Here is a 22,202-nt window from a genome sequence, read left to right on the forward strand (position 1 = left end):
CAATGGTGAAAATAATGTTGCGTGCGTTCATGTAATAGAGTATTCAAAGCATGCTGCGCCACCACCATTGCCTCCTGAGATTGAGGAGAGGGATGCACAAGGTGAACACATTTCAGACGCTTATACTCCCCCTCCAAGTGAAGAAGTCCCCGGGAAAGGCGGGCTCTATGGGCAAAGACATAGGAAATAATATCCCCCCGGAGTACAGATTTGGCGGCCTCCCAAAAGAGCAAGGGTGTGTTCCGATGTTGTGCATTGAATGCCATATAATCATCCCATTTCTGCGTGAGATATTTCTGAAAATTCAAATTTTTGAATAAGTAGGATGGGAACCTCCAGGTGCTCCCGTGCTTGTTCTCCGTGCCACATAAGATATCTAACCAAATAGGACAATGATCCAACACAGAAAGAGGTCCCACTTCGGATGCTTGTTACATTACATTACATTACATTAGTGATTTTTATTCCGCTTGTACCTTGCGGTTCAAAGCGGATTACATAAGAAGAGAACTGGACATTTCCAGGATGGTACATGACAATAGAGAATACAGTTTGAGGATAGAGACTTAATAACAGAATGATAGTAAAGACTTAATAACATCGGAAGATGTTTTGGACGGCAGTGTTTTGGTTTCTTGGGGGATGGGGTGAGGGAGGTTAGGTAGATTGTATATGCTTTTTGAACAGCAGTGTTTTGATTTCTTTACGGAATGTCTTGAGGTCTGATGTTGTGGTTAACAATCTGGTGATGGAAGGTTCGAGTTTTGCAGCATGTGTTGCCAGGAGGCTATCATAAAGCTTTTTGCGGTGAGTACCCTTGAGTGGTGGGTATGTGAATGATGTCAGTTTTCTTCTTGTTCTGGTTGGAAGGTTACGGTTTAGGCGGTCATTTAGGTAGGTGGGTGCAGTACCGTTAATTACTTTGAAGGGTAGACAGTATAGTTTGAATTGAATTCTGGCTCGAATCGGTAGCCAGTGTGAGTCTAGGTAGGCATTGGTGATGTGGTCAAATTTTCCGAGTGAGTAAATTAGTCTAAGGGCTGTGTTCTGAACAGTTTGAAGTTTTTTGATCATGTTTGTGGGGCATGGTAGATAAAGGATATTGCAGTAGTCCACGAGACCTAGTACCAGGGATTGTACAATTATCCTGTAGTGTTCTTTGTCAAAGAATTTCCTTATTTTTCTTAAGTTGCGCATTGTGAAGAATGCTTTTTGGGTAGTTTTGTTGATTTGGGTCTGCATAGTGCAGCATCTGTCTATCTGCACTCCCAAGATTCTGAGTGAGGTCTGGATTGGGTATTTGGTTGCTTTAATTTCTAGGTCTGTTATGGATGGGTTTTTGTCCGTTTCAAGCATTAGGAATTTGGTTTTGTCCGAGTTTAGTTTCAGTTTGTGGTTTGTCATCCATTTTTCTACTTCATCCAGAATTATTTCCAGGTGTCCTGTTGAGGTGTGGTCTTGGATTTCAAAGGGGAGGAGAATAGTTATGTCATCTGCGTAGCTGAATGATGTTACATTTAGGTTGTCTAAAGTGGTGCCGAGGGAGGAGATGAAGAGATTGAATAGAATGGGCGATAGTGGTGACCCCTGCGGGACTCCGCATGGATTTGACCATGTGTTAGATTTCGTGTTGTTTGTCTTAACTCTGTACGTTCTTGTTTTGAGGAATCCTTGGAACCAATTGTAAACCACCCCTGAGATCCCGATTGCATCAAGTATCTGGAGTAATATGGTGTGATCGACTAGATCGAAGGCGGCGGAAAGATCTAGTTGGATAATTAGGATCCTGTGTCCTTTACTGAGGTGTTGTCGGGCTATGTCTAGTAGTGTAGCTAGTAGTGTTTCCGTGCTGTGGTGAGATCTAAATCCTGATTGAGAGGAGTGAAGTATATTATGGTCAAATAGGTAGTTGGTGAGGTATTGAGCCACAAGTCCTTCAATCAGTTTGACATATAATGGGATCGAAGCGATAGGTCTGTAGTTGGTAGGAGCGTCTATAGGGCCTTTTTGATCTTTCAGTAGGGGTGTGATTATGATCTCTCCAAGATCTTGTGGGAATTGACCTTCTATGAGAGTGCTTTGAATCCATTGCATGAGGTTGGTTTTGAATTTAAGGGAGGCATTTGTAAGCAGATAAGTAAGCAGTCGATGTTAGTATGTAATCTATGCGTGAAAACGTGTGATGTGCACGGGACTGATGGGTGTAATCCCGTTCCATGGTGTCACATAAGTATGAAATGCCTTTCATGGGGCCAATTTGCTGGGAGGAACCCGGTCCCGTTCTGTCCAAAGTGGGGTCCAGGACCTGGTTAAAGTCACCTAACACTATAAGAGGGTTGGTAGGATCACGGACGCCCACACCCGCTATAGAAGTGAAAAAGGAGTGATCATATTGATTAGGGGCATAAAGCATTAACAGATTAATGACAAACCCCGACATAGTGACCTTACACAGTAAAATCCTTCCCAATGCATCCCGGTAAAGCTGTTCCACCTTACCCGGGAATCCCCTTCGTACCAACACCACCACTCCTGCCTTCTTATTAGAGGAGGAGGAACAAAAAATCTGTCCCACCCATCCTCTAAGAAGCTTGGCGTGTTCAACATCAGAAAGTCTTGTCTCCTGCAAACAGGCTAAGTCAGCTTTATGATGCTGAAGACGCTGAAGAATCTTACTTCTCTTAACAGGGGAGGTTATACCACATACGTTCCAGGATAATATTCGAAAAGTATGAGAATTCATGGATAAGGAAATGAGCAAGTAACCACCCAGTTCCACTCACAGGATCTCCCAGGCTCCCAGCCAGACCAAGGAGAACGCAAAACAAAGCTGTCCATAGGTGAAACTAAAGTGAGCCCAATACCTGGTGATCTCAGAAACTGCACTGGAATGGAAAACACAAAGATATGCTGCATGTTTGATACCCCAAAACTCAAACCCAACTCCCCCCCACCCCTACACAAACCACCCCCAAACCCCCCTCCCTCTCCTACCATCCCATCCCCCCGCCTAAACAGATACTGGGCTAACCTAAAACCCTCCAGGTCCTAGGATAGCAGATCACGTCTGTGAGGCTATCAGTTCCCTGCCTTCCTCAGAAAGTAATACAGACTGCACATACAGCTTATAAATAACCATCAGTAATTGCAAACCCCCAATACCAGCATTGCAATAAACACAGTACATAGTATTCAAGTAGCTCCAGCAGTGGACTCAGCACGATTAATGAACTCCCCAGCTGAATCTGCAGAGTCAAACACGTGCCATTTCCCATTTTGGTGTATTTTTAGTACTGCAGGATAAAGAAACATAAATCGCCTCTTCTGTTCCACCAGCTTAGCGCAAAGAGGGTGAAAGACTTTGCGCCGGTCAGTCAGCGCAGCAGAGTAATCCTGACCAATGCGCACCGGTAAGGTTTCATAGGTCAATGGCTCTCGTCGGGCACGAAAGGCTCTCAGCAGTTCCACTTTATAACAATAGTTGTGTAGTTTTCCAATGACACCTCTGGGTCTTTGTTCAGGTCCCACTCTAGGACCCACCCTATGTACCCTTTCAAAATGGGCCGGGCCCAGGGAAGATGGCATGGGGAGCTCACTTGCCAACCAGGACTCCACCACTGATAATAGCACTGTGTCAGATATGGTTTCAGGTAGTCCAATGAAGCGCAGGTTCCCACGGCGAGAACAGTTCTCCAAGTCCTCTAGCTTATCTTGGCTTATCGTCCTAACTTCAGCACTGAATCCCTACTGTCTTCCCTGATTTCAAGGGTTCAACCACTTCACTCTCGAAACAAGTTCGCCGTCCTCCTACAATTTTACCTTTCCGCTGCTTTCAACGTTGTCCACCATGATATTCTTGTTTACCAACTCTCTGAGATAGGCATCAACTCCACAGTCCTAGATTGGTTCTCTAAATTCCTCCGCTCTCGTTCTTACATTGTTAACATCAATGGCACCTCATCCTCCCCCTGGAAACCGAATTGTGGAGTCCCACAAGGCTCTCCATTATCCCCTATCCTTTTCAATATCTATATGTCCTCCCTGAAACTCCTCCACCTATCCCCCCTTGAAACAATTTACACTTATGCAGATGACATCCTCGTCCTCCTCGAGACTGACTCGAACCTCACCGACCTGGCTAAGAACATATCCTCTTGTATAATGAACCTACAATCCTGGGCCCACACTGCGCAAATGAAATTGAATGAGTCCAAAACAAGACTCCTTTGGCTTGGCCCAAAACTAGACCACCTACCCACCTCCTTCCCACTACCCTCTGGCTCCTCTCTGCAACTTGAGTTCTCGAGCAAGGCCTTGGGCGTCATCATTGATTCCACATTGTCCTTTAATGACCACCTCCAATCCTTGGTAAAAAAATGCTTTTTCAACCTTCACATGCTGAGGAAAGTTAGATCCTGCTTCCATCAAAAACATTTTACTCTCCTTGTCCAATCCATCATCCTCTCCAGATTGGACTACTGCAACTCTATCTATTTAAGCCTAACCAAGAAAAACCTCCACAAACTCCAACGGATTCAGAATGCCGCGGCCAAGCTCATCTTCGCTAAAAGCAAATTTGACCATGTCTCTCCGCTCCTGGCCAAGCTCCACTGACTTCCAATAATCGCCAGGGTCCACTATAAATGTGCCTGTTTAGCTTTCAAAATCCTACACGGTATCCTCCCTCCCTTTATCCCTCTTTCTTGAAATTCCTCAAACCCTAATACCACCAGATCCTCCCACAAATTAAAACTATCCTTCCTCTCACAAAAAGGCATTTCCCACAAAGGAAAGCTAGGGACCTCCCTCCACTTCAAAATCACTGAGCTCTGGAACAACCTTACCTCCCCTCTTCGGAACGTGAGCTCTCTCCAAATCTTCCACAAGCATCTGAAAACCTGGCTTTTCTCAAAAAATGTAAGTCTCCCTCCAAATTAGGAATCAAGGAAGCTCTTTTATCTTGGCATCCCAAGTCCTCTAAATTTTCTTCACACTTCTACCTCTAACCCTATTTCCTATTTCTTCTACTGTAAACCGCGCTGAGCTCTACGAACGTGGAGATGATGCGGTATACAAACCTAAGGATTAGATTAGATTAGATCATGTCGCTGTACTGGCCATGGTGCGCCCACACCTGGAGTACTGCGTCCAGCACTGGTCGCCGTACATGAAGGACACGGTACTACTCGAAAGGGTCCAGAGAACGACTAAGATGGTTAAGGGGCTAGAGGAGTTGCCGTACAGCAAAAGATTAGAGAAACCCGGCCTCTTCTCCCTCGAACAGAGGAGATTGAGAGGGGACATGATCGAAACATTCAAGGTACTGAAAGGAATAGACTTAGTGGATAAGGATAGGTTGTTCACCATCTCCAAGGTAGGGAGAACAAGAGGGCACTCTCTAAAATTGAAAGGGGATTGATTCCATATGAACGTAAGAAAGTTCTTCACTCAGAGATTGCTGGAAAACTGGAACGCTCTTCCAGAGTCTGACATAAGAACAAGAATTGCCGATGCTGGGTCAGACCAGTGGTCCATCCTGCCCAGCAGTCTGCTCACGCGGCGGCCCTTTGGTCAAAGACCAGTGCCCTAACTGAGACTAGCCCTACCAGTGTACGTTCTTGTTCAGCAGGAACTTGTCTAACTTTGTCTTGAATCCCTGGAGGGTGTTTTCCCCTATGACAGACTCTGGAAGAGCGTTCCAGTTTTCCACCACTCTCTGGGTGAAGAACTTGCTTACATTCATACAGAATCTATCCCCTTTCAACTTTAGAGTGCCCTCTCGTAAAAATTTTATTATACATTATTTTGATCATTTTAGTGTCTCTAATTATTGGCTTTTAACCTTTTTAGTTCTATTCAACTTCTTTTATTGTTTGTTTTTTTAAACTATTGTAAACTGCATAGAACTTTACAGCCTTGCGGTATATAAACTGATTATTATTATTATTAGATGTTGGTTCAGGGAGGGTAGGAGGACCAAAGGAGAAGCATGCAGGAGGCCCTGGAAACATAGTTAAAAGCACAGAAAAATAAAGTTACCAGACAACAAAGGTAGGGAAGGAGAAATTAGGTTCTTACCTGCTAATTTACTTTCTTTTAGCTTCTCCAGACCAGTAGAGGTTAACTTTACGAATGGGTATATATCTAATCATGACCAGCAGGTGGAGACTGAAAACAAAACTTTGGGACAGTATATCCTAGCCCCTCCTCTCTATTTCCCTCAGTCTGCCGAATAGCCAAGCAGAACCAAGAACTGGAAAACAACAGAGAGAAAAAACAACACTCCGAAAGGAGTAACAAATAACAAACCCAAAATGCTGTTGGAAAATGCAGAGGAGAAAATTCCCGAAGGAAGAATGTCCCCACAGCTCGCCAGCTAAGCCAGCCGAGCCACAGCCGCTGTTCTTCAATTCTCCCCGGCCCTAGAAAAATACTAGAACCCGCAGCAAAAACCAAAAACTGCCCGCGCAACAGCCCCAACAACAACAATAACAGACAGGGTGGGGACCTCTACTGGTCTGGAGAAGCTAAAAGAAAGTAAATTAGCAGGTAAGAACCTAATTTCTCCTTCTTTAGCACTCTCCAGACCAGTAGAGGTTAACTTTACGAATGGGACGTACCAAAGCAGTCCCTCTCACGGGCGGGACCCCCGAAGGGCCGATACCAGTACACGTTCACCGAACACCGCGTCCCGACGCGCCTGCACATCAACCCGATAATGACGAACAAAAGAATGCAAGGAGGACCAAACCGCAGCCTTACAAATATCCACAGGAGGCACGAGCGACGACTCAGCCCAAGAAGCCGCCTGACCCCGAGTGGAATGAGCCTTGAGAAACTCCGGAACAGGCTGCTGTTTCAGAAGATAAGCGGAAGCAATCGTCTCCTTGATCCAGCGCGCAATAGTAGCCTTAGAAGCGCCAGCTCCCCGACGAGGACCCGCCAGGAGGACAAAGAGATGATCGGACTTCCGGAATTCCTGGGTCCGCTGCACATAAGAGCGAAGGACCCGACCGACATCCAACTTGCGCAGCTGCCGTTGCTCAGAAGAGCCCTCCCGACCACCCAAGACCGGGAGAACCACCGATTGATTGACATGAAAAGGAGAAACAACCTTAGGCAGAAAGGAAGGAACAGGCCGCAAGACGACCCGCTCCTTAGAAAACTCCAAGAAGGGAGCCCTACAAGAGAAAGCCTGCAGCTCAGAAACACGCCTAGCAGAAGTAATGGCCACCAAAAAGACCGCCTTCAAAGTAAGGTCCTTCAAAGAACAGTCGTCCAAAGGCTCGAAAGGAGGACGCACCAAAACAGAGAGAACCAGATTAAGATCCCAAGAGGGAACCGAGGGCCGAAGGGGAGGCCTAAGCAACTTGGCCGCCCGCAAAAACCGAATCACATCAGGAAGAGCCGATAAACGCTGACCTGACACTAACCCTCGAAAAGCCGACAGGGCCGCAAGATGAACCCGGAGAGAAGACCAAGCCAGGCCTCTATCCAGGCCATCCTGCAAGAACTCCAGAATGTTAGGCAGAGAAGCGCGAAAAGAGGTTACTCCCCGCGCCCGACACCATTCCTCAAATAGACGCCAAACCCGCACATAAGCCCGAGAGGTAGAAAGCCTCCGGGACCCCAACAGAGTAGAGATCACCTTGTCTGAATATCCCCTCTTGCGAAGGCGACCCCTTTCAAGAGCCACGCCGTAAGACAGAAGGGAGACGGGTCGAACATGGGAATGGGACCCTGCATCAGAAGGTCGTCGGAGAGAGGCAGAGGAAGAGGATCCGCTACCAGGTGTCTCACCAGATCCGCATACCATGGACGGCGAGGCCAATCCGGCGCCACCAGCACCACCAAACCCGGATGGTAAACAATGCGAAGAAGCACTCTGCCCACCAGCGGCCAAGGAGGGAACACATACAACAGCCCCTCCGTTGGCCACGGCTGGACGAGAGCATCCAGACCCTCGGCCAGACCGTCCCTGCGACGACTGAAGAAGCGGGGCACCTTGGCGTTGCCACCCGTGGCCATCAGGTCCATCAGGGGCTGCCCCCAAGCCTGCACTATCAACTGAAACGGCGCGGCGCCGAGACACCACTCTCCTGGATCTAGGAAGTGACGACTGAGGAAGTCTGCCTGAACGTTGTCTACTCCGGCTATATGAGAGGCCGAGAGGTCCAGCAGATGGGATTCCGCCCAAACCATGAGCAGAGCCGCCTCCTGCGCCACCCGAGTGCTCTTGGTGCCCCCCTGACGATTGACATAAGCCACCGCCGTGGCATTGTCCGACAGCACTCTGACTGACTTGCCCCGCAACAGTGAGTGGAAAGCCAACAGCGCCAGACGGACCGCTCTGGTCTCCAACACGTTGATCGACCAGGCGGCCTCCTCCGCGGACCAGGTGCCCTGAGCTGAGTGACCCAAACACTGAGCCCCCCAACCCAGGAGACTCGCATCCGTCAGGAGCACCGTCCACTGCGGGAGATCCAGACCCACCCCCTGAACTAGGTGAGGGGTCTGGAGCCACCAACGCAGACTGCAGCGCGCCAAGCCTCGCAGGGGAACCGGAACCTCCATCCCGTGCCTCTGGGGAGACCACCTCCGGAGCAGAGCATACTGGAGAGGACGCATGTGGGCCCGCGCCCACCTCACCACGTCCAGGGACGCCGCCATCGACCCCAAGACCTGGAGGAAATCTCGCGCCCGAGGACACCGGGACGCCAAAAGCAGGCGAATCTGAGATTGCAATTTGCTCACCCGGCCCTCTGGGAGGAAGACCTTCCCCAAGGAGGTGTCGAACAGCACCCCGAGGTACTCCAGACGCTGAGCCGGGACCAACCGACTCTTGGCAAGGTTGACCACCCAGCCCAGCGACCGGAGAAACTCCACCACCCGAGCAGTAACCCGGGAGCTTTCCTGCAACGACTTTGCCCGAATTAACCAGTCGTCCAGGTAGGGGTGTACCAGGATGCCCTCCGACCGCAAGGCTGCCGCGACGACCACCATCACCTTGGTGAACGTCCGCGGAGCCGTGGCCAGCCCAAAGGGAAGCGCACAGAACTGAAAGTGCCGACCCAAGATCGCAAAGCGCAGGAAACGCTGATGAGAGGCCCGAATGGGAACATGCAAGTAGGCCTCCGTCAGATCGAGAGAAGTGAGAAACTCCCCCGGCTGAACCGCCAGAATGACCGACCGCAGAGTTTCCATACGGAAAGAGGGAATCTTGAGAGCCCTGTTGACCCCTTTCAAATCGAGGATGGGCCGAAAAGTCCCCTCCTTCTTGGGCACCACAAAGTAAATGGAGTACCTGCCCGTGCCCCACTCTGGAGGGGGCACTGGAACAACTGCCCTGAGATCTAGCAAGCGCTGAAGGGTCTGGCGAAAAGCCTGCGTCTTCCCCGGAGTCTGACATGGAGAAGCGAGGAAAAAATCCGGCAGAGAGCGGGCGAACTCCAGGGCATAACCGTCCCGCACCACCTCCAGGACCCACTGATCGGACGTGATCTCGGCCCATTTGGGGAAAAATTCGCGCAGCCGGGCCCCCACCGGAACCAAAGGGGGCGCCGGCAAGGCGTCATTGTGCAGGACGGGAAGCGGGGGAACCGGCGGAGGGATTCCCTGCCCCCCGACGGGCCCCCCGAAAGGGCTGCATACGCTGGAAGAACCGACCCCGGGAAAATCCCGGAGACTGGAAAGAAGCAGCCCCACGCCCAGGGCGATACTTGCGAAAATCCCGCAAACGCCCCCGGGCCGCACCCCCCCGAGACGCCGGGCGGGCACGGTCCTCCGGCAGACGGGGAACTTTCGAGTCCGACAGAGTCTGAATCAACTTATCCAAATCCTCTCCAAACAAAAACGACCCCCGAAAGGGAAATTTAGTAAGCTTAGCTTTGGACGCAGCATCCGCCGCCCAAGCGCGCAGCCACAACACACGCCGTGCGGCCACGCCAAAAGCCATAGACTTAGCCGAGATCCGCACCAAGTCATAGAGAGCATCCGAGAGGAATGAGGCCGCCATCTCAATCTTCGCAACCTCCTGATCCACCAGAGACCAGTCGTCAGACTCTCGATCCAAGACCCGCTCCGCCCACCGAAACACGGCGCGAGCGACCAGTCCCCCACAAATAGCCGCCTGGACCCCAAAACCAGAGACCTGAAAATTTTGCTTAAGGAGGCCCTCCAATTTGCGCTCCTCAGGATCTCGCAAGGCAGAACCGCCCTCAACAGGCACGGTATGCCGCTTGGAAATTGCCGAGACCACCGCATCCACGACCGGCGAAGCTAACGTAGCCCGATCCCCTTCAGGAATGGGATACAGGCGAGCCATGCTGCGCGCCAGCCGAAACGGCGTCTCCGGCGTTTTCCACTGCTCCAGGATAATATCCCGAATATCCTGATGCATAGGAAAAGAGCGGGAAACGGTACGGATCCCCCGCAACAGGGGGTCCCCCACACGCGGAGTCTCCGGCGGCGCGTCCTCAAAACGCAAGACCGAAGAAACCTGCTGAATAAGGTCAGGCAACTCATCTTTCTGAAAAAGACGCACCACAGACGCCTCGTCACTGGAGAACGGGAAATCCGACAACCCGCCGCCAGCTTCCGTCCCCTCCAGAGAGTCCTGGAATTCCTCAGAAGGGTCCAGGTCCTCCTCCAGACCGACCCGTTCCTCCGACCACAAATTCTCGTCCCACGACACCCGCGGACGCTTGGACAAGGGAGGCGGCGGAGGGGACGTCACGCCAGACGAAAGAGGCAAAGCCGCAGGAAGCGCGGAGGAAAAACCACCCCCCGAGACCCCCTGGGCGCAACCGGGACCCCCAGCCGCCTGAAAATAGGCTCTGCATAAAGAAAAGAAAAATTCAGGAGAAAACCCCCCCGAGGGTCCCAAGGGACTCCCTGCCACAGCAGGGGACCCAGCAGAACCTTGCCCCTGCATAGTCAAAACAGGGGGAAGGTCACCTGAGGTGGAAGACAAAATGGAGGGGCCAGACAGAGAAGATGGCGTCTTTCCCGCCAAAACAGCTCCCTCCACAGCCTGCAGCGGCTGAGAGACCTGAAAAGTCTCAGCCGCTAAAACAGGCAAGCCGGCATCAGCTGTCAAAATATCAGCTGAGAGGGAATCCTCAAAAACCCGACCGTCGGCGGCTCGGGGAATCCCTCCGTGGGCGGACGGAGAAGACCGGGCTTCTCCTCCGTTCCCTGCCGACTCGCGAGGCACCATCGGCGGGGAGCTCTGGGCGCCTGCAGCCGCTGCCGACGGAGCTCCTCCACCGCACCGGCCTGAACACCGCTTGCACAGGCCGGCCGCGAGTGCCTCGCGTCTGGAGCACAATGAGCACTTTTTCCCTTTAGAAGTGCTCATTGCTCCATACGCGACCTAGCTGTAAAAAAGTGCCGGTTAGTTGAAAAAATACAGTAAAATACAGTTTTCTTAAAGGGATACAACCCTCCAGACCAGCACTACCTCAGGATTTTTTTTTTTTTTTTTTTTTACAGAACAGACTCCACAGGCTCTCAAAGCAATAGTCTTGCTTGATTTAGGGGGCAAGGCTTATTGCTGAGGCTCCTCTAAAAAAATGTGGGGAGGTGGAGGAAGTGGGGGGAGGGACCCCGCTCGTGACCCGCCGGGTTTGACACCCCCGAGGTCGGACGAACCCCCAAACAGAGTCCGTCCAAGCTCCGTCCGGCTAAAAACAGGGACAATAAACCCCTTAAACAAATTCCAACAGCCCTACCAAGGGAGATGGGTACAGATCACTCAACACCTGCTGGAGACTGAAAGAAGACTGAGGGAAATAGAGAGGAGGGGCTAGGATATACTGTCCCAAAGTTTTGTTTTCAGTCTCCACCTGCTGGTCATGATTAGATATATACCCATTCGTAAAGTTAACCTCTACTGGTCTGGAGAGTGCTAAAGAAAATGATTTTATTTTCCATGCAGTGATTGAAATGTGTCAGTTTTGAGAAAGGAAAGATGTTAAACTTTAATTGTGAGGGCCGCAGAAAAAAATAGGGTAATAATAATAGCAGTTTATATACCACAGGACCATGAAGTTCTATGCGGTTTACAATGACTAAAAGATGTTACAGATTGAGTGGAATTAACAAAGTTCAGAGTTAAGTGATTAACAGTTCTAAAGATCATTTGTTGAAGACTAAGATTGTATAGTTCAGTTACCTAAGTACTTCAGGAACAGATGTGTTTTTAGGCGTTTCCTGAATTCCCTAAAAGTAGTAGGCATGAGCAGTTGTTCCAGATCTTTACTCCATAAGGCTGCTTGATGTGAGAAAAGATGTTGGTGATGACTTTTAAATTTACAACCTCTAACCGGTGGAGAAACAAAGTTCGGATGTGAGCTTCTCTTATGTCTGCTGATTGTGAAAGAGAAAAGGTCTGTTATATAATTAGTAACTTGAAGCAAAAACAACCAAACTTGAATTTCACACATGCCTCCATCGGCAGCCAGTGTATAAGTTGATAGGAAGGTGTTACATGATTAAATTTCTTCTGTCCACAAAGAAGCCTAACCACTGCATTTTGTACCAGTTGCAATCGCCGCATATTCTTCTGGGAGAGTGCCAAGTAGGTGATGTTACAATAATCAAATTGACTCAGTATAAGGGATTGTACCAGAATTCTAAATGATGAGACATCAAAACATGCTCTAATGGACCGAAGCTTCTTTCTAATCAAGGAGTTTTTCATGGTCAGGCTCTGGTCCAGTGTTATTCCCAATACCTTCATAGTGGGTTGAATAGGAGATGCTTTAGTGCAGTGTTCTTCAACCAGTGCCGGTCCACAGAAAGTTCCTGCCGGTCCACAGGGCCAGCACGTGCATCAGGCCCAAAACAGTGTTCTTCAACCGACGGTCCACAGTGCGATCGAAGCGGCGTTATCTTTGAGCCAGCTCCCTCTTCCTAACTGATTCAGTGCTCAAAGCCACGGGCAGTGGCTCCTATGGGCATCCTGCGCCTGAACCGGAAGCCTTCTCTCTGACATTGCAACGTCAGAGGGAAGGCTTCCAGATGATGCACAGGACGTGCAAGGTAAAATTAGTACTATTATGGGGGCAGGGTCTGGGGTGGAGATTGGGTAGAGATGGGCGGGGTTTGGCCCACGACTTAGCCTAGTGTTCTTCAACCGCCGGTCCACGGACCAATGCCGGTCCACAGAATAATTATTTTATTTCTGCCGGTTCATAGGTGTAAAAAGGTTGAAAAACACTGCTTTAGTGTCAAGTGGGTGTGGCGATGCTATAAAAAATTTTGTTTTCTCTGAGTTTAGCTTTAGTCTGAATTCAGTCATCCATTGTTCCATCTGATTTAGTACTTCTGTTGCTTTGTGGGTGATTTCTGAGATAGAGGTAGTGAATGAGTTAGTTTTGGATGAGTAAAATGTTTTACGTTTTTCTTTTATCTGTTGTTTGTAGAGTTTTATGTTGGATCTCCAGTTGTTCTGGTCTGACAGTTTTCCCGTTTTTTCATTGTTAGGAGTTTGATGTCAAACCATTTGTTGTATTTATTTGAGTAGCTTTTACTATTTTGTTTAGAGGCAATTTTATCTAAAATGGATGTGCTAGTTTTCATCCAGTGATCACAGAAATCAATCTTTCTTCTATCTTCACTTGTAGATCATATTGTGACCAATATTCCTCTGGATTTATATGGCCCCTTGTAAGGTATTCTCTTTTTGTCCGTGGATGTGTCTTAGATTTTAGCTGAGTCCAGATTAAATTGAAATAAGTGAAATGGTCAGACCAGATATCGTGACACCAAGTACCATCTGAAAGAGAGATGGAAGGGTCTAAGATCTCCTTTGTGGACATAGCTACCACATCTAAATGATGGCCTTTTTCATGTGTTTGTGTGGGTAAAGGGAGATTGCAATTAAGTAGAGATAGAAAGTTTTTATAAGTCTTTTGCTTCTGGATTGTCCACTTCATCTAAATGTAAGTTTATGTCTCCTGCAATTATGTAATGAAGTGATTGAGTTATGTAGGACAAATTTGCAAAAGTCCTCTCTAGCTTTTGGCCAACTTTTCAGTGGAACAAAGAATAATATACATGAAAGGAAATCTTCTAGTTCCTTATTGCTAATTTTATAGGCTAATATTTCTAATTACATAGAAACATAGAAATTGACGGCAGAAAAGGGCCACGGCCCATCAAGTCTGCCCATAACCAATGACCCACTCCCAATAGTTAAACTACAAATCCTTCCTTAGAAACAATTGCTAATCCTCCCCCTCTTCTGCCATCACGATATAGCATGTGAATTTTAAAATTATCTGGTAGAAGATCATTTATTATTGGGTCATCTTCAAACAATAGCCACGTTTCCGTTAGAAAAAGACAGGCTATTTGCTTGCTGATGATCCAATCTTTAATTAAAAATGCTTTATTCCTGACAGATCTGGTGTTAAGAAATGCACAAGGAACAGAAGTGGATATGATAGGTTTGGTAGATGTAGTGGTTCTAATAGGTTTTACTTCCCTTATCCTTTTTTTTAGGGTACGTTGATGTCTTCCGTTGCTCGAGATTACATTAATATGGTTTGCTCTGTCTTCCTGTTGGTTAATTATAAGATCAGGATAATGGGCTGAGTATAGTTGTGGCTAGAGTGACTTAAACATCCTTAATGTTATCGCATATTAAATAGATTAGTAAAATCAGTAGGAAATTCATGTTTGCAGATTAAAATGACTCCTTGTCGTAATGGCTATTTGGTGTCTCTGTTACTCCCAATTTCTAGGTTAGAAACATAGAAATAGACGGCAGATAAGGGCCCACGGCCCATCTAGTCTGCCCACCTTAATGTCCCTCCCCTACCTTTGCCCTGTGAATAGATCCCATGTGCCGATCCCATTTGGCCTTAAAATCAGGCATGCTGCTGGCCTCAATCACCTGTAGTGGAAGACTATTCCAGCGATCAACCACTTTTCCAGTGAAAAAGAATTTCCTGGTGTCACCTCGTAGTTTCCCGCCCCTGATTTTCAACGGATGCCCTCTTGTTGTCGTGGGACCCTTGAAAAAGAATATATCTTCCTCCGCCTCGATGCGGCCCGTAAGATACTTGAACGTCTTGATCATGTCCCCCCTCTCTCTGCGCTCCTCGAGTGTTAGGGTTAGGATTAGCAGTGAATCAGATAGCACTAAATCAGATTCAATAGCAACAGTTAAATTAATAGTTAAATTAGCAGTAAATCAGGTGGCACTAAATCAGATTCAATAGCAACAGTTTAAAAAGTTGTCTCGTACTGCCTTGAGGTCGTTCCTTGGTCGTGAGAAATTTTTTTTTTTTCAGACGAATGCAAGTTAGAACCAAAGTCGGGGGAGAGTGCAGCTGACAAGAAATAAGCCAGTTATATCCACCGGCAAGCTGAGGAGAGCGAACTTGGCTCTGAAATGTTCAACCGTGTGCTCGAGCAGTGACGGCAACAGTAACTGCAAGGCCCAATCGAATGGTCTGTTGGCTCGTGGCACAGCACATTCCAGGCTCGCGGTTTCACTCGTTCTCCTGCCCGGATCCTCAGGACGTGACTCCAGGGGCTCCCCGGGCAACTTACCCGCCTTCCAACCCCGTTAGGTGATCTGCTGCGGCCAGATAAGAAGTAGGCACATGTTGCAGCTCTTTGTTCGGCCGCTATAGCAACTTTGCCGGGATTCCTCTGCGTTACCGTGATAGAGCAGTATGAATTGCGAAGGTTGCTGGCCGAGAGTGTTGCAGACAGGCGGGGCCGCTGGAAACGTCAAAGTATTTTTTTATGGTGCACAGTTTCCAGAGCACCGAGAAGCATTTCTTGACAGTAAGATCGGTGTGATTTTCTAGGGATAGATGTTTGTCTAGAGTGATTCCCAGTATTTTTGTTTGTTCGAGGGGGAAGACCAAGCCTTTCACTTGGATTGTGGAGTCTTTGATTTTTTCATTGGGGGAGGTTAGGAAGAATTTTGTTTTGTCTGGGTTTAGTTTTAATCTGTAGGATAGCATCCAGAGTTCTATCTGATTAAGTATGCTTGTGATGTAGGCTAGTAGATCTGGGGAGAAGGTGGTGAGTGGGATGACTATTGTGATGTCATCTGCGTAGATGAAGGATTTGCGTTTGAGGTTATGAAGGAGGTTACCAGGAGATGGTGGTGGATGCCTGGAATGCGCTCCCGAAAGAGGTGGCGGAGAGTAAAACTGTGACTGAGTTCAAAGAAGCATGGTATGAACACAGAGGATCTAGAATCAGAAAATAATATTAAAAATTGAACTAAGGCCAGTACTGGGTAGACTTGCACGGTCTGTCTCTGTATATGGCCATTTGGTGGAGGATGGGCTGGGATGGCCATTTGGTCTGTGTCTGTATATGGCCATTTGGTGGAGGATGGGCTGGGGAGGGCTTCAATGGCCAGGAGGGTGTAGATGGGCTGGAGTAGATTTTAACGGAGATTTCGGCAGTAGGAACCCAAGCACAGTACCGGGTAGAGCTTTGGATTCTTGCTAAGAAATAACTAAGAAGAAAAAATTTAAATTGAATCAGTTTGGACAGATTGGATGGACCATTCGGGTCTTTATCTGCCGTCATCTACTATGAGAGCATTGTGCTTTATGGAATTAAAAATTCTAATCATTACATTACATTACTGATTTCTATTCCACCTCAACCTTGCAGTTCTGGGCGGATTACAAAAGAGACAACTGGACATTTCCAGGATAATTACAGAGAGAATTCTGGTCATTTCCAGGAGAAGTTACAAGAATAATGGAGCTGTATATTTCAAGAGCTACAAGATGCTGTACAAATAGGAAATAGTGCAGATCCAGTATATATACCATTAGGGAAGCAGTTGACATGCTTGATGCTAAAGAGAAGGGAACTGGTGAGGAGAGGGGAGTTGCGTTGAGGGGGGTCCGGTTGGGGTTAAGCCATCTGTATAAATTTTTTGAATAGGTGGGTTTTGATTTCTTTGCGAAAATATTTGTAGTCGTTTGTTGTTATCAGCAGGTTGGAGATAGTGTGGTCCAGTTTCGCTGCATGCGTCGCCAGCAGACTGTCAAATATCTTCTTGCGCTGAGTGCCTTTGAGTGGGGGGTAAGTAAAAGGGGTCTTAGTTCTTCTTTGCCTAGTGGTGGCGTTTTGGTACAGGCGGTTGTTTAGGTAATTGGGGGCTGTGCCATTTATTGCTTTGAATAATAGACAGTATAGTTTGAATTGAATTCGTGCTTGTATTGGTAACCAGTGAGAGTCCAGGTTTCCGCGGTGACGTGGTCAAATTTTCTCAGTGAGTAGATTAATCTGAGTGCAGTGTTTTGAATTGTCTGTAGTTGTTTTATCATTGTTGCAGGGCAAGGCAGATAGAGTATGTTGCAGTAGTCCAATAGACCTAGTACTAGGGATTGGACTACTAGCCTATATTGCTCTTTGTCAAAGAATTTTCTGATTTTTCTTAAATTGCACATGGTTAGAAATGCTTTCTGGGTGGTCTTGTTTATTTGGGCATTCATTGTGCAGCATCTGTCTATTGTTACTCCTAGGAGTTTTAAGGTAGGTTGTATAGGGTATTTGGAGGTGTTTATTTCTAGTTCTGTGATGGAGGGATTCTTATCCTTTTCAAGCAGTAGAAATTTTGTTTTGTCAGTGTTCAGCTTCAATTTGTGATCTGCCATCCATTTTTCCACTGCTTGAAGGGTTTTTTTCAATTTTTCTGTAGAAGTTGGGTCAGGAGCATCAAAGGGTAGGAGTATGGTGATGTCATCAGCGTAGCTAAATGAAGTTACATTCAGATTGTCTAGGGTAGACCCAAGGGAGGATAAGAAGAGGATGAAGAGAGTAGGTGAGAGTGGTGAACCTTGAGGAACTCCACAGGGGTTGGACCATGGTTCTGATTTAAGATTGTTTGACTTTACTCTATAAGATCTGTATTTAAGGAATCCTTCGAACCAATTGTATACCTTGCCTGAGATCCCTATGGCTTCTAGTGTCTGTAGTAGGATGGTGTGGTCGACCAGATCGAATGCTGCAGATAGATTGAGTTGAATTATCAGCATCCTTCTGCCTTTGCTGAGGTGCTGTCGGGCTGTGTCTAGTAGGGTTACTAGTAAAGTCTCCGTGCTGTGGTTGGATCTGAATCCCGATTGAGAGGGGTGGAGAAGATTGTGGTCTTCCAGGTAATTTGTGAGGAATTGTGCAACTAGTTCTTCTATAAGTTTGACATATGTATTGAGGGGATGGTTCTGTAGTTAGCGGGGTTATCTATAAGGCTTTTGTGGTCCTTCACAATTGGAGTGATTATGATTTCTCCTAGGTGCTGCGGGAATTGACCTTCAGTGAGTGTAATTTGGATCCATTGCATGAGGCTGGCCCTAAATTTGGGGGTGGCATTGGTTATTAGATACGCGGGACAATAGTTCAGGTCACATGAGGCATGACTGTATTTTTTGTAGAGTCGATTCATGTCTGTCCAGTTTACCGCAGGGAATTCGGTCCAGGTCCTGTCTGCTGCAGTGGCTTCTCCTATTGGGGGATTTGTTGTTATCTCGTCGAGGAGGGCATGTGTGTTATTGAAGATAGTCCTGATTGTTGTAATCTTGTTTTTGAAGTGGTCTGCGAGTTGAGTGGCTGTTGGAGGGTGCTTTCCTTGTGCTGCTAGGTAAGGTTTGGTGTTGGTGAGGTTTTTTACTAGATTGAAAAGTTTTTTTGAGTCTATAGACTCCATGCCTACCAGCTTGGAGTACTAATCTTTTCTTTTTTCTTTGAGTTTGGTCTTGTACAATGTAATCAATGTACAAGTCTTATGGGGTTTTTAAAAAAATGTATTGCCTCATCCTACTATGTATCTAAAATCTTCTTGGTGGTACCTGGCTTTAAGCCACCTTTTGAAGAAGTTCTCAGTATTTTGTAACCTTTTGTCTCCCTTTCCAAAGGTAGGTAGAACTTTAGAAAAAGCTACAGGTTGTACCACTGGTTTTTAAAATACAAGAAAGCAAATGTGCTTAATATTTGAATGAAAGAGCAAGCTGTTTAATGTGCTCTGCCTGTTGCTTTCAGGAAGCAGCTTAAGGCCTTCCTCATCTGTCAGGAATTTGGCACTATAACTTCTTAAAGATGATCGATCACCCCATGTTTCACAGCTGCACTGAGCTTCTGGCACCAACACTAGCCTTGTGTTTACATCAGTCTATAATTTGATGTACATATGTTTTGATGTTAAGCATCAAGGGCCAGGTGAGACAATGTTAAATTAACTCAAGACACAACCTTCCTTCAAACCTCTAGGACAGAAGAGGTGAAACACAACAAACGCAGTACCAAGCTTGCATTGTAACACCCCATCCGGAACTCTGTCCTTAGAGCCAGGATGCAGGGACAGATTAACCAATCTCCCACCTCCACCTGCCCACGACTGCGCTCTTAATGCTCCTTCATCTACTCTTCCCCCACCCAGCATGAATCGCTTGGTACTTGCCCCATGATAGATTTTGAAGATTTAAATCTTCAGCTCGTGCTATTCTACAGACGACCTGGGTCATATCAGCACATGACATGAGAAGAGGGGGGGGTCTTCCACTTACCAGTGTGCAGCATCCAATTTTCCACATGACATGAATTACTAAATGAGATGTTTGTCAATTCAGGTAAACAAAGATTTTATTACTTAATGATCTCAACATTTGTCTCCAAGCTTGGAATCAGAGTTTAAAAAGTGATTTTACTATGTCAAGCAGCAAGTGCATGCTCGTCCTTATGGAGATTTTCACAGCCACGGGACTGCAAGCCCTGCTATCAGAGTTAAACCAGTGGATCTTAGCCCTAGAACAGGATCACTTTAACCAATCCACAGCATACAGTCATGGCTGGTGCAAGCTTCTGGCCAGTAAGTTAAGATTTGGCTGCTCTGCTTCTCCTGTGTAGCTGCAGGCACGCTGTGGAGCAGAAAGAAAAGTCAAGGTACTGGAAGGGGATTCTTCCCAGTAGGGATTCGCCACACGTCCAGCAGCGCCTGTTGGAAGGAAACTGAGCATGAGTAATCTCGTTACTTGGCAATGACTAGTGTGCAGTTCTCTGCATACTCATTCTTTGCTAGGAAGTCCTGAGAACCCCTAGACCAGTTGTAGGATACTGAGAAATAGGGTGTGCTAAGTTTTATATAGTAGAACCCACCCCTGATTACAAGCACTCTAGCTGATATCAAATTTATCAGCTCTTAATCTTATAGCATAAGACTGCCTAGACCAGTGATGGCTAACCTTTTTGAGCCCGAGTGCCCAAACTGCTGCACAAAACCAAAGAATTTCCTCAAAGTGCCAGCACCTCAATTAAACCTTAATAACAAGATTTTAGTATCTAAAAACTCTTTATAAAGTTGCCTGAACTATGTAACATCATTTTTAAAGGTTGGAATCTTTGTATTGTCAGAGAATCAATTTGATTCACAATCCTTTGGTTTTCATTTCAATTTATTGGCAATTTATAATGTTTTAATGATTTCATTCATGGGCCGAATACACACATACTTTTCTCTGTCGCCGCACTCTTTGACCAAAAGATTTGTAAGCCTGCAACCACGTCAAGGTAGACTCTTTCAGCAGCTCCCCTCCCTCCCCCTTACCTTTGTGGCCAAGTCAAAATGATCTACCAACAAAATTTTAAAAACACAAAGCACGCTGTATGCAGAGAAAATGTTAATTATCATTTATATTCCGCGGGTTTTCAAAGAGGTCAAGGCAGATGACTTTATGCAATGTCACCTCAGTAACAACTATACAAAAATAGACAAATATTCCCCCTCCCTTTTTACTAAACCGCGATAGCGGTTTTTAGCGCAGGGACCTGCGCTGAATGCCCCACGCTGCTCTTGAAGCTCATAGGCTCCCTGCGTTAAAAAACGCTATTGTGGTTTAGTAAAAGGGGGCCATAGTGCAAAATATAGACAGCATATATAAATTCTCAAAACGGACACATTTTGATCACTAAATTGAAAATAAAATCATTTTCCTACCTTTGGTAATTTCATCAGTCTCTGGTTGCACTTTATTCTTCTGACTGTGCATCCAATATTTCTTCCCTTTTTTCAGCCTCCTGTATGCTTTCTCTCCTCCAGACCTCATTCCCTCCCCAAACTTTTTCTTTGTTTCACCCTGCCCCCTTCTTTCTTTTTCTCTCTCTCCATACCCCCTTTCATTCTGTATGTCTGTCTTTCTCTCTCTCCATGCCCCATTTTTCTTTGTTTCACCCAGCCCTCTTTCTTTTTTTTTTTTTTGGCTCCCTGTCCCCCCCTTTCTTTCTTTCTACTTGCCCTCCCCTATGCCGCCACCATTGGGAAAATGCTGCCACCGCCACTGGGGAATAGGCTGCCACTGCCGCTATCGGAAACAGGCTGGCGCCGAGTTCGCCCTGCTTCTCTTCCCCACGGGGCCGACCAACTCTCGCCACTCGACGTCAATTCTAACATCGGAGAGGACGTTCTGGGCCAGCCAGGCAGCGATTGGCTGGCCCAGAACGTCCTCTCCGACATCAGAATTGACGCGGGTGGCGAGAGTTGGTCGGCCCCACAGGGAAAAGCAGGGAGAATTTGGCACCGGCCTGTTCCCAATGGCGGCGGTGGCACTCAAGTGGCTAAAGAGACGCAGTTTGCCAGCCTAGGGAGAACACTGGAAGGTGGCCAGCTGTGCACCCCCTTGGGGCGTAAAACCGGGTCAGACCGCCCCCACCCCCACCTTGGTATGCCACTGTCTGTACCTCACTCCTTCCCTATGACCAAAAAAGCACAGTTACTTACTGTAACAGGTGTTATCCAGGGACAGCAGGCAGATATTCTTAATGCATGGGTGACATCACAGACAGAGCCCCGGTACGGACACTTTTAACTAGAAAGTTCTAGTTGACCGCACCGCGCATGCGCGGGTGCCTTCCCGCTCGACGGAGGAGAGCGTGGTCCCCAGTTAAGATAAGCCAGCTAAGAAGCCAACCCGGGGAGGAGGGCGGGTCCTAAGAATATCTGCCTGCTGTCCCTGGATAACACCTGTTACGGTAAGTAACTGTGCTTTATCCCAGGACAAGCAGGCAGCATATTCTTAACGCATGGGTGACCTTCAAGCTAACAGAGAGGGAGGAGGGATGGTTGGCCATTAGGAAAATAAATTTTGCAACACAGATTGGCCGAAGTGTCCATCCTGTCTGGAGAAGGCATCCAGACAGTAGTGAGTGGTGAACGTGTGAAC

At 47.3% G+C, this 22,202-nt stretch overlaps 1 protein-coding gene across 2 annotated transcripts in view; it reads right to left on the reverse strand.

Moving 5' to 3' along the window:
• Positions 1–19,611: 19,611 nt before the first annotated feature.
• Positions 19,612–22,202, reverse strand: part of ANKZF1 (ankyrin repeat and zinc finger peptidyl tRNA hydrolase 1) — a 90,185-nt gene continuing 87,594 nt past the window's right edge. For both annotated transcript variants that reach the window (XM_033944865.1, XM_033944866.1), the window contains one exon: positions 19,612–19,981. In XM_033944865.1, coding sequence (XP_033800756.1) covers positions 19,861–19,981 — 121 coding nt within the window. In that variant the 3' untranslated portion in view covers positions 19,612–19,860. The remainder of the gene's footprint in view (positions 19,982–22,202) is intronic.

Source organism: Geotrypetes seraphini, chromosome 5 (assembly GCF_902459505.1).
Source record: "Geotrypetes seraphini chromosome 5, aGeoSer1.1, whole genome shotgun sequence".
Lineage (NCBI taxonomy): Eukaryota > Metazoa > Chordata > Amphibia > Gymnophiona > Dermophiidae > Geotrypetes > Geotrypetes seraphini.